The 12,198-nt window shown below is 36.8% G+C and overlaps 1 protein-coding gene across 1 annotated transcript; it reads left to right on the top strand.

Moving 5' to 3' along the window:
* Positions 1-134: 134 nt before the first annotated feature.
* On the top strand, positions 135-12,126 carry snRNP-U1-C (small ribonucleoprotein particle U1 subunit C). The gene is made up of 6 exons (XM_089251071.1): positions 135-258; positions 1,372-1,414; positions 2,469-2,577; positions 4,870-4,983; positions 6,587-6,718; positions 11,708-12,126. Exons 1-6 carry the CDS (start codon positions 251-253, stop codon positions 11,800-11,802), a joined length of 501 nt encoding a protein of 166 aa, XP_089107197.1. The 5' UTR covers positions 135-250; the 3' UTR covers positions 11,803-12,126.
* The last annotated feature ends 72 nt before the right edge of the window (positions 12,127-12,198 follow it).

Here is a 12,198-nt window from a genome sequence, read left to right as displayed (position 1 = left end):
ATTATAAATCGCATATTCATTACCTTTTTTTGACGTTAATATTCATTCAAGTGCCAGACTTTGATATAATATGACTATAAAATAATTCTTTTGTATTCAGAATATGGAATGGCTGCGCAAGGAATCATACTCTAAATCCTTGTCATAAATTACAGTTCGTACATTTTACTCAACATTTCCGCATCAGTGCTTCATATATTTATGTTATAAACGAGCTAATTTCTTGAACGAAAGAAATTATTACCACGAAATGCCAAAGTATGTCAATATTTGTGTAATTTTTAGGGTAATATACTATAAATTGGGATGAACACCAATTAGCGTTGTTTCAATAATCGCCAAAGAAAAATCAGCGGCCTCTATCTAAAATTCAGTAGTCACTGAATTTGGGACCTTTTGGTTTAGCTCAGTGACCTTGTTATATTTTCTTGAATTATGTGACTTATCATTACTACTTTTTGTTATCATTGTTATATTTATTAGAATTTATACCGTCTCAAATGGAATGTAGGTGACAGTGCCGTCTTAACGCATGGGACGGCCCGGGGGCCTCAAGAGAAAAAGGGGCCTCACAAAAATGAGATCTGGTAAAACTTTTCTAGAATTTACCAGGTAGGGCCTCAGAAAAGCCACTTGGCCCGGGAGCCCATGATGCTCTTAAGACGGCCCTGGTAGGTGAATCAACTATGTGCGGATGAATTAAATGTAGTAAATTATGGTTTAACGTTTTCTATTTTTATTTCTGATCAATTATTGCTCTGTCAAAAGTAGACATGTTCAAGTCCGAAAATTCACTTAATCGTTTCTGTAATGGTTGTTGAAGCTCGTCTAATATGAGTTTCGTGGGTAGGCAGTTTCTCGGAAAGAGCGGAAATGATTGTTTTTGTGCTTCTCTTGATTTTTTTCTGTGTAGTATCAGGTAAATGTTTGCTAATTAGGTAACATTATATTCTAATCTAAATAAACATTGTTGCTCTGTTTCACTCTCATTACTGCTAAGATGTATGTGATAAAAAAACTCGATATTGAAGTTGTAAAAAGTGGCTATGACGTGACTTGGTGATTGATTGAAATTACTTTGAAGGGGGACAGCTATTTATCCTTTTTTCGACATTTGCGTTGCCGATTTTTTTCTTTTTGGCAAGAAAAACATCTGAAAGCTTGACCAGAAGTCTCCAAGAGTGAAACAGAGTTGCAATCTTCCTTGCAGAATTATAACCCTCCCAAGTACTAACCGCGCCTGATGCTGCTTAACTTCGGTGATCGGACGAGAACCGGTGTTTTCAGCATGGTATGGCAGTTGGTGACAGCAGAATTATACCCGGCGCAATGATGAATAAATTTCTTTAATGTGGTCTTTTCTTTTTTCAGGTATTATTGCGATTATTGTGATACCTACCTTACTCATGACTCTGTAAGTTGAACTTTTTTTTTTAAATAAGTGATATCAAAATAAAAATAACACTGTTTCAAACCAATGTATGAGGTTTGTTCATAGGTTTTCCAAGCGTGAACCAATAAAGCTAGGAAGACATGGTTTGATGCACGTATATAGGGGATCCTAGAACTATTTAGAAGGCATGTCTGAATGTTTTCCTGCCTGCAGGAGCTGCCAGTCATCGGCAGACCGCTGATGAGGGAGTAAGTGTGAATTGCTGTCGCATTTCCTGTCTTTGAAAAAAAATGGCAGTAAAACTTCAATGCTACTGCATTCAATTGTGTGTGAAGCTCAGTGATTCCAGAGTGGAAACAATCCACAAGATTCAACAGACCGCTTGAGATGAAACAATGGGCACAACCGCTTCAAAGATGCCAGCATGTCAGTGGAAAATGAGACAGGTTCTGGGTGGTCTTCAACATCCAGAAATGGGATTGTCATTAACCAAGTGATGCAAGGTCAGGTTAAGAGAAATTGCAGGCAAGGTGAGCATTGGAAATGGATTTGTGCATTTTATTTTGACAGGTGATTTAGACTTCAGGAAAATCTCAGTTTTTGCCAAAGCTGTGGATCGAGCATAAGCCTACCCTGTTTGGAGATTGCATAAGACATGCTAAAGTACAAGCACCACTCAGCGCAACCATCACCAAGGAGTGCTATCAAAAAGTTCTGTATTGCAATTGGCAGCTCCATCATGATGAATGCAGTAGCATTGCTCAAGTTCTTCCCAGCATTTTGTCAACAATTGAAAATACAATGGCACTCACTTACACTTTCATAGTTAGTCTGCCTAAGACTAGCAGCTTTTGCATGCAGGATGAAATTCAAGCATATGCACTAGGATTGTCTGCATATGAACACCAAACAACGCCTCCCTAGCTTCATTGGTTATGAAGCAAGACATTGTGGTTGTGTATTTTTTGAACAAACCTTGTAATTGTCTTATTTATGCAGCTGATGATCTAATGCACCACTATAGGTATTGAAGGTTATTATCAGTTATTCATTTTCATTTATTTTTTTTTTATAGCCATCCGTCAGAAAAACCCATTGCAGTGGCAGGAAGCACAAGGACAATGTGAAATTCTACTATCAGAAATGGATTGAGGATCGTGCTCAAAGTTTTATTGATGCAACAAGTGAGATATGGATTAAAATTCATTGAATTCAATGACTTTGATTTGATGAATTCAATAGTCGTGAATTTGATTTCTACTTTCATTAATTTTTTTTTTTCACTTCTGACTCATAGAAGTTTCACAGTTGACAAAGTAGAAATTCAATGTGAAAAAAAAAATATTGAAGTGAATTTAGAAGAACTTAACATTAAGCCCTGGTCCAGTCAAAAACACATTATTTGGGACTTTTTTCTTGAACAAAAACTGGGTTTGGCTCTCAAGAAATTTTGCTCTTAATCTGTCAATCCTAATGTCTCAGCTGGGTGTGTTTTCCCATGTTGAGTCAAACTGAACCTCAGGCTCCACTCCTGTGGTGGTGCCCGTACATCAATTCCTTTAAGTTTCGGCTTTGTTTCAACCATATTTTTCTCCAAAAGAAACCGTAGTTTCCTGGAAGCTGCCCGCTGAGTCATTTGAGGAACTCTCCTGGGCCACATTCTGCATTGTTTATGGTAAGAGCTAGGGGCGGTATCTGATCACCTTCGAAGTTTTGTTCTTGATTAATGAAAACATTCTTGGTAAATGTTTCTTCAGAAAGGAGAACAAATGTGAAATTTGGCTGGTGCCTGAATATTTTTTTGATTTGTGAAAACCTGGCTTATAGTACCTCAGTAATTTTGCTGTAGGACCTTGAATAAGTAATTTCTCAAGTTTGTAAAAATGTTTTGTTCACGTGTTTGTACATAATGGATAAAATCATTCTTAGGCTAGTGAAAGGGCTGTGAGTACACTACACCATTAAAAACCACTTATTCCTCATGCTCTCTTGAACCTTGATAATGTGGTGGAGATTATGGAAGCTTTTCAAGCAAAAAAAGTTTTTTTTTTCACAAGACTGGATTTTTCCTGACCTTGTTTGGAAAATAATAGTAATAATAATGGCATCCAAAGAAGAGACAGGAATATGAAGAGTTTACTGTAAAATTGGGTTAGTATACCTTGAAGTGTGGGAGAAAAATCCTGGGGGGGGGGGGATCAAAGCCAGATTTTGTAAAAATGAGTTAAGCGGCAAATTTCCAGATAACTTAAGTGACCTGCTGCTCAGTTCCTTAGCACTCAAATGGCCTGGCGGCAGTTTCAGATCATTTGAGTAGCACACAGCATATTTATATACCACCACGAAACCAGAGCACTTAGTGGTGGCACATTCACAGATCACTGAAGTGGCTCGCAGCATATCTAGAGATCACAGTAACACAGTCCCAGAGCACTTAAGTGGCCACAACACATTTCAAATAAATAAAGTCATACTTTCCTAAAAAGGTTGAACATCTTGTTGTACAGAATAACCTATTGTGAGAGGTCCTCTCTGTAAATGCTTAGCCCTAGTAGCAGTGATTTTTTAACAATGAACAATACAAACAGTAGTAGAAAGGAAATAAATAAGTGGCATAAAAATTCTTTTAAAAAAGCAAAGAAATTTTCTCAAATTTTTGAATAGTAATTTTCTTTGCCAATCAGTGTTTTTTTATTTCATTTTGAAAATATCCAAACAGAGAAGCTTACCCGAAGAAAATATTTGGGGCGAAGACCAGGGTTGCTGGATGTCTTATGTGTACAAGTTCAGTGGTGTCTGCTGGATAAGGGCATGCATTGTATATCCCTGGAGTCTAGGGACTGGGGCTAGCCCTCACAAAGTTTATTGGGGGGGGGGGGGAGACGAAGTGCTCTGAGTTCTCAGGCTGGGGTTTCTATGCCCCACAGGGTGTAACTAAGATGCCCTTTATCAATACATATACACAATTTTTGCATCACGAACAAATTCACAATTTAAACGTGGAAAAAAAATTTCTTACTCATAAAAGTAAGAAAACAAGCATTTTCTCGAAAACAAGACGGCCAAATTATATTTCAGGATGGGTGATCAAGTCCTGGAAAAAAAAGGATGTATGGTCTAGCACTCAAAGTTCAGAGAGTGATACACTGCATGAAAATAGTCTTAATTGTGACATGGTTTTGGAAAGGGTTGTCCACATGTACCCTATCTTGAGGCACTTGAATGGCACCCTAGTCCTTCTGCAATGACACACTAGTTGGTAGTCGCAGCCCTGGTATGTACTATGTTCAATATAATTTTCACCTCTAATATAAGTATGTCATTGCATCTCTCAGTTATCTCTTGTCACCCCAGAGTTTGGCAGTACACTGTTTATTAAACACTGCTTTAATGTATCTTGTTCTCACTAACCAAATGAATGACATTTATTTATTTTGTAATTATTTTGATTCCATATTAATTTATCTATGTTTTAGCTGCCGCATTCAAAGCTGGAAAGTTTGCTCAGCCAACACAGCCAGGTCCTTTTCCGGGGCAACCGAATGCTCCGAAGCCTGGTGTTATGATTCCTCCACCACAAAATCTCCAAGGTATTAATTTTTTAAATGGCTGTTTCTGAATATTAATTTTTTTTTTGTATATATGTGTTAATTGAAATTATAAAAAAAAATTTTGAATATCATATATTACTTTTTCAAATTATTCATCTATATTAGTGATTCCCAACAAAAAAAAAAGGGGGCGATGGAAACTTCCAGGGGGGGTGGTAGAAGCTACGGATATAACATAGGATTCTATGGGTTAATTTGTGTTGGGGGGGTGATGGGACAAAAAGGGTTGGGAAACTATGATTTATATGAAGAAAACATCTCCCACATAACAATACACAAGGGACCAAAGAAACATTGCTAAAAGGGATTTTTATCATTATAGATGAAATATACATGCATTGAAAATTAAAAGAATTTTCACTTTTGTTTGATTATTTCCAAAGCCGGAACTGTGGAGGCAAATTTTAGGTGGGAACAAAAGCAGCTACAAAATTTAATTTTACAGTGGTGGGGTAGTGCAAAATATCATGTTCTTCCCACCCCCTCCTCTCCCACACTCACTCAAATCCCAGTTACAGTCCTGATTATCTCCAAAAATACAAACTAGGGATGTAGTAGTAGTAGTTATTGTACACATGCATAAGATGCATCGGTGCCAAATTGTTTAACACAGAGCTTACAATATTGTACAAAAAATGAGGTAATGGGGGTGGTCCCTTCTTACACTGTTTTGCGGGTCACGCAATGTTAATTCATACTGGAAATCAGGTTGTTTGAGAGTTCCTGTTGCCACAGGAACATGTGGCAACATGCTCACTCAGTCCCTCACTCTTCCAGCAAGGCTGTTTTCAAGTCGTAGATGGGGAGGATGAACTCTCTGCAAATGCTCTCCCAAGAACCTCCCAGGCATTCTCAATAAGGTTTAAGTCTAGAGTTCAGCTTAACCTAGGGTGACCAGATGAGGTGCCTGCACAACCGGGAAAAATCCCGAAAGCCATCGTTAAAAACAGAGATATACATTAATAATAACTGGGGTAAAACCGGGACATTTTCAAAACACCTTTGGTGGTCATTACAGTGTAAAATTGCAAACTAACAATGTATTACGAAAATAATATCACAATATGTCTACACAGAGGAGCAAAAAATGAGTAAAACATCAGGATAAGAGAGCCATGGTTGCCAGACGTCCTGTTCTGTAAATACATGGTTGAAGGGCAATAATATAGGGCAGTCTAATATTTTTTCTTAGTCTGCAGAGTATCTCAGGGTTTCACTGTATATACATCTTTGAGCAGAGATGAAGTTGATGCTCATTCACCATGTTTGGGATGGAATTATAATGTTCTTGACTTTCTGATTCACTTTATTAACCAATATCCATTTTGAATCCATCAAAATTTACAGTGGATCCCGCTTATAACTCTTTTCAAAAAACCATCATGAAAAACTTAGCATGTGGGAAAACGCATATCTTGATGAGTATTAGTAAAATTTGGGGGACCGTGAGAAAATATTGTACGAAGCAGGAAATCATTCTAAAAGTGGCAATGTTATAAGTGGGATCCATTATATCTTGTTTTACAGTTGTAACTATATATTTTGTTTACAAAATTTACAATATATATTTTTTTCCCATCAGGTCCGGCACGGCAGCCTGCTCCGGGTGCACGAATGCCAATGGTTGGTCCTCCTCCAATGGGTCCTATGCCAGGTCCGATGGGTGGCCCTGTGCCTATTGTTGGTCCAACGGGGCCACCAGTGATTGTTCCTGGTAAGTTGTATATCAAAATGCTGATGTCCTGAAATCTGCAAACCCAAAATATTGATTTAGTAAATATCTTATTTCAATAGATGCCGCTTATTAGAATCAGAGATAATGTTAGCACTTTTGCAAAGCACTGACTGGATGTATATCATAACCAGGGTTAATAAAAAAATCAACTATAATTTTGTATTTTTTTAATTTAAATCAGATGTTATGGTTTTTTTTAATTTTCAAATCTTTTTTTTTCAATATTAACTTATACCAGCTATAAAACATAATCAAATTTTTATTTTATCAACAGTTAGTGGTTTTGTATTACTATAACCGTTATAAAAACTATTTAAATACCCCTAATAAGTTAGCATTTCAAACTTGAAAAAAAAGAGTAAATATAGAATTTAAATAAAAAATTTTAAAAAAAATCATGATTTTTATCAACCCTGGACTTGATAAAGGATAAAAATCAGCAGAAATTTATAACAATATAATTTTCTCTCTATGTATATATATAAATGTCTATTCCATGTATATGACTAGGCACTCGTTTATTATTCATCAAGTTCAGTACTGTCTGAAAAATTAGTGTCGTCTGATTTCTATATTTAAAAAGTATACTTATTTTTAGAATTTAACATTGCTCAGTCATATTTTTAAAGTTTGAAATGCTAACTTATTAGGGGTATTTAAATAGTTTTTATAACGGTTATAGTTCTCATTTTTCTACTTATAGACTATATTAAGCTCTAGAGATCTTTAAAAAAATCCATTAGTATATTCAACTATTAAAAATCTCATTCATCACACCAATGTCACCTAAGGACAAATCATTCTACATTTAAAACAGAATTGAAATTTGTACTTACTCATGTACATAGTCATGTATGCAACTAACATTGATTAATTTAATCAATTTAAATATTTTGGAGAAAAATCTACACTCGCAGATCAATTGTCTTAGTTGTCATTTATTCTCTGCTCCCAAAAGTAGTATGGAGAAGAACCACTTCATAGTACGATTAAATAATTGACGTTTGGGTTTACCCAAAATTCCAAAACGTTGATTATTTAATCCTATTATCAAACCCAAAAGGTAATCCATTTCTATTCCACTTCATAGTGTTCAATGGACAGACACCAATATTAATTGCTTACTGAAATGACTCCAGCAAAGGTTGTTGATTTTCCTAACAGCTAACTCACAGGGTTTGAGACAAAACTCTACCATACTCCAATCATTATGTCCCCACCGGGCCATAGTAGTTGCTAGGATCCATATACGCTTTGCGTCATATTGGTAATGGATTTTCTATAGTGTAAAAAAATTAAAGGTTGAAAAAGGTCCTCTCCTTGCTGAAGTTGGTTTTCTGTGGTTCCCAACTTCGAAGCGCGAATGCATGCCGATCTCCTTGTTAAAAGTCTCACCACAGAAAGTAACAGGCCTGCAAGCTGTACAAATATTCAAAGCACCTCACCTGCAATTTGTAGTATACTACTATTTAACCATACATGCACCTCGTACACATTCCTCTTCGTAATTTCTAACAAATTGGCACATGCCGGAATGTGTGGCCTTGATGTATTTATGTTGTAGAGTTGTTTTTGTTTCTTGTTCATGCTGCCATCTGTCTTCCATTTTCTGAAGTAAAGATGGAAATGCTTGAATTTTCATGTTATGTCTGTATCGTGTTGGAGGTCTACCTGCTCTCTGCGGAGCGACTTTTTTTAAATGGAAGTCCGGTTCGCATTCATGCCTTGAAGCTGAAAAACCGCATAAAACCAACTTCAGCCATCAACGGGGTCAAACCTGGATCCTCAGGATAATAGTCCAGCGCGATGCCCACACCAACACACAGCGGCAATTTGTAGTATAGATGGCAACACTAAAAATTCATATATAACACTATATATGCATTCAGACTGTTAGGTACTCACACTTCCGGCACAACTCAATCTGTAGTAAATTGCTAATAGCAATAGACTGGAGTTGTGCTCTGTTTGAGAACATCTTCTCCAATTGACCAGATTCTCAGTTCATCAAGCAAAATACTTTCTCAGGGATCTATGTCATGTGCATACTTACAAAATAAAATATTTTAATCCGCATTAAACAGTTCTAACAATGGCTGAATTAAAAAAAAGGGACATGATCTTAGTGTGGAGGGGGGGGGGGAAATCATGTTTCAGAATGTTATAGATAATCTGCTGAAAAAAAAAATTGCTGCCAATTTTGTATAAAAAAATCAAAAATGCACTTCTCCCCCACCCACGCAAAATGGCTACCTTATTTACATTTGGGTTTGTTTCGGATACAGTTATCAATTGGTTAGTGTTGTGAAAACCCCTGGTTCTGATATGATCACATTAAGTGGTGTATTCTGTATAAAATGATCATTTCTATATTTTTGTTGACTCGAAAGTCTAATTTGTTCACCTTATTTCCTTTTTTTTTCAACTGCATTTTGGAACGATAGGTCATTATGTCATTTTTTTCCAACGCGCGTAGCATAATCATTCAAGTTATCACATAATTGATGCACAAATGCAGCAGCTCATGATGTAACATTATTCCTTTTTTTTTGAAGGTCTTATAGATACAGGGTGATTCTGAACTCATGGGGCAAATTTTAAAAGGTGATAAGACACCTAAAGAATTTTTGTTCCTAGAATGTGTGATGGAATCGCAATTGTAAAGAGGCAGTAGTTTTTTTTAATAAGCTTTTCAATATATTTATCACAACAGCACTTCACCAAAAAGAAATAACATATTTTTTCAGATGTATTTCCTACTATTACTACTTAACAGTATGTGCACCTCGTATACATACATTCCTCTACGGAATTTCTAACGAATCATCACATGCCAGAATGTGTTTTCTGTGTGTATGTGTGGCCCTAATGTATTTATGTTGTCGATTCACACTTGTTTCGTGTTGCTATCTGTTTTCCAGTTTTTGAAGTAAAGATGGAAATGCTTGAATTTTCATGTTATGTCAGTATCCTGTAGTGGGTCTGCCTGCTCTCTGCAGAGAGACTTTTTTAAATGGGAGACTGGCTCACACACACACATACTCACCATATTTGCTGCGATATATGGTATCAATCATTCTAGGGTGCAGCAGATAGTGTGGTAGGCTTCCTCATGATGCAATCTGGTTAGCGCAAAATCTACCACAAGTGATTGTACCTACCACTTGTTGCAATAAGGATCCAGAGAGGGGTGATCACTCCTCCCAAGAGCTGAATAATATGGAAAAAAAATTGTGGTGTCCCATATTTTACAGAGCAATCAATGAAACCTACACAATAAATCACCTCTCAACATATTTCTCTGCATCTGCGCCTGACTTGTCATTGTTTGGCACAGCATGACCTTGATGGTCCACTCACAAATAAAAACCAAACTTTGGTTTTGAAAAAGTTAGGTTCTTATTGGTGCATATGAACCTTCCCATTGGATTGGAGTTCGGTTTTATTCATGTGAGGACCATCAAATTTATGCTGCGCTAAACAATGACAAGCAGTATTATGTCTTGTACATAGTTGCCAACTTCTACAGATGGCCGCAATGAACTACGGAGCTACGGGAGACACTCAGTATTACGGAAATCTGTTTTTTAAAAAAAGGATCCTTGAGTTTCTTGTGGTGTTTCATTTATTTTTATTAGTATTTTTATAAAATTACATTGATCTTTATCGTAACTGAATGAACGCCAGGGTCTCTGCCACTGGACTTATCCCGTTGCCGAGATCTCTCCCAGCCCAGCTTCGTGGCAGAGTCTGGAACAAAGTGAGTGCACCTAACAGTCTGAGTGTGTAGCTAGTGTTGTGTATGATATTTCAGTGCTGCCATCTATACTTCAAATTGTGAGTGAAGTGTAATGATTGAATATTTGTAACGTTGTAGGCCTGTTGCTCTCTGTGGCGAGACTTTTTAACGGGGAGATTGGCTCGCATTTGCACCTTGAAGTTGGGAACCACAGAAAACCAACTTCAGCCGACGACCACTGTGTGGTTCGAACCCGGATCCTTGCATCGTGATCCTTGCATCCGTCATCTTTATCGTAACTGTGAATTTGTATATGCATATGAGAGAGTTCAAGAGAAGACAAACTCTGAGCCGATCTATTTTGTCTGTGCGCAGAAGGCAATCTGTAAAGCCTCTCTACCAACACCTACTATAGCAGAAAGCCTCTGCACGAAGCTTGTGACATCACTGAATTCGTCCATTTCACCTATAATCATGGCATATACTGCAAAAAAAAAATAAAAATTTTGCATATGTCGGACTGCTATATCCAATGGCCGCAGGTAAAATGGACACTTCAGTGATGTCAAAGTTTCGTGCAAAGGCTTTCTGCTATAGAAGGTGTTGGCTACCAACACCACAATAGAAATATTTTTAGTATGGTGTAGGTTCTAATTGATGCCGAAATGCGCAAAAACATGTTTTCCGTCTAAATCGCTCCACTCTGTGGGCTAAAAACAGGTTCTTTAATAGTTGAGCTCAGCCGGGTTCGGACGCGGCTTTATTTGCATGGTCGAGCTCACATCAGAAAAAATGTTTCGCCAGAGGAGCTCTGATACGAATTATTAAGGGACTCTGCAACCTTGGAAAATTGCTTTGGGGAGGGGCTCATGTGGCCTGATCCCTCTAGGTTTCAGTGGCTATGAGGTGGTGTATTTAATGAATTTTTTCAATTAAAAAAAAATAAGTTTTTAAGTGAGTTTTTTTTCTTTTATTGTACTATGATGTCCTTGATGGGGTGTCCTGCTATGGCAAAGCTAAACACTCGCCACTACTGAAAAGCTTCAAGCCAATGTTGGCATGTCTGCAGTTGAACATTGTTGCTGTTAGTAACAATTAGTGTTTCATTGGTTAATACAAAACATTTTATTTGTCTTAACAAATCTGAAATTATATCACAGTTATGTAGAGCAGTTTAGGTATAACGAGTTATTTGGTATTGTGACTAAAATTTACAAATTTGTTTACAGGTATGAGACCTCCAGTTGCTCCCATGGGACCATTGATGCCAATGCCTGTCTCAGCACCTGGTGGAATGAGAGCACCTCTGATGATGCCACCTTAATTCTCATGTGAACTTTGGAAGAATGTTATTTCTTCATGTGTACATTTCAATTCATAAGTAACATTTGTGAAGCTGTATGTGTGGAAGCTAATGGTTCATAAAGTTTGTTTACTATAACATGTTCCAAATTCTCATAATTTGCCTGATCCCAATATTAAATCTTGCTATTGATGCTAAACATGACTTATCAAAAAGTTCTCTTCAGATCTTGGTGGTATAGAGCTTAACTGGCGTATCAAAGTTCTTGATGTCCGAAAATTTAAATGCAAGAATACTTTTTGTCAATCCCAATAGGAAAGAAATAAAAGTATTTAATGGAATACATATATTTATGTTGGTTTTATATAACATACGGTGGAACTTCATATTAACAGACACTTTTCCGAAATACATTGA

Source organism: Pholcus phalangioides, unplaced genomic scaffold (genome assembly GCF_987345545.1).
Source record: "Pholcus phalangioides strain wild (caught in Gottingen) unplaced genomic scaffold, Ppha-v1.0 ptg000024l_1, whole genome shotgun sequence".
Taxonomy (NCBI): Eukaryota; Metazoa; Arthropoda; class Arachnida; order Araneae; family Pholcidae; genus Pholcus; species Pholcus phalangioides.
Note: the sequence above shows the minus strand (reverse complement) of the source record. Positions and strands in the feature narration are given on the sequence as shown.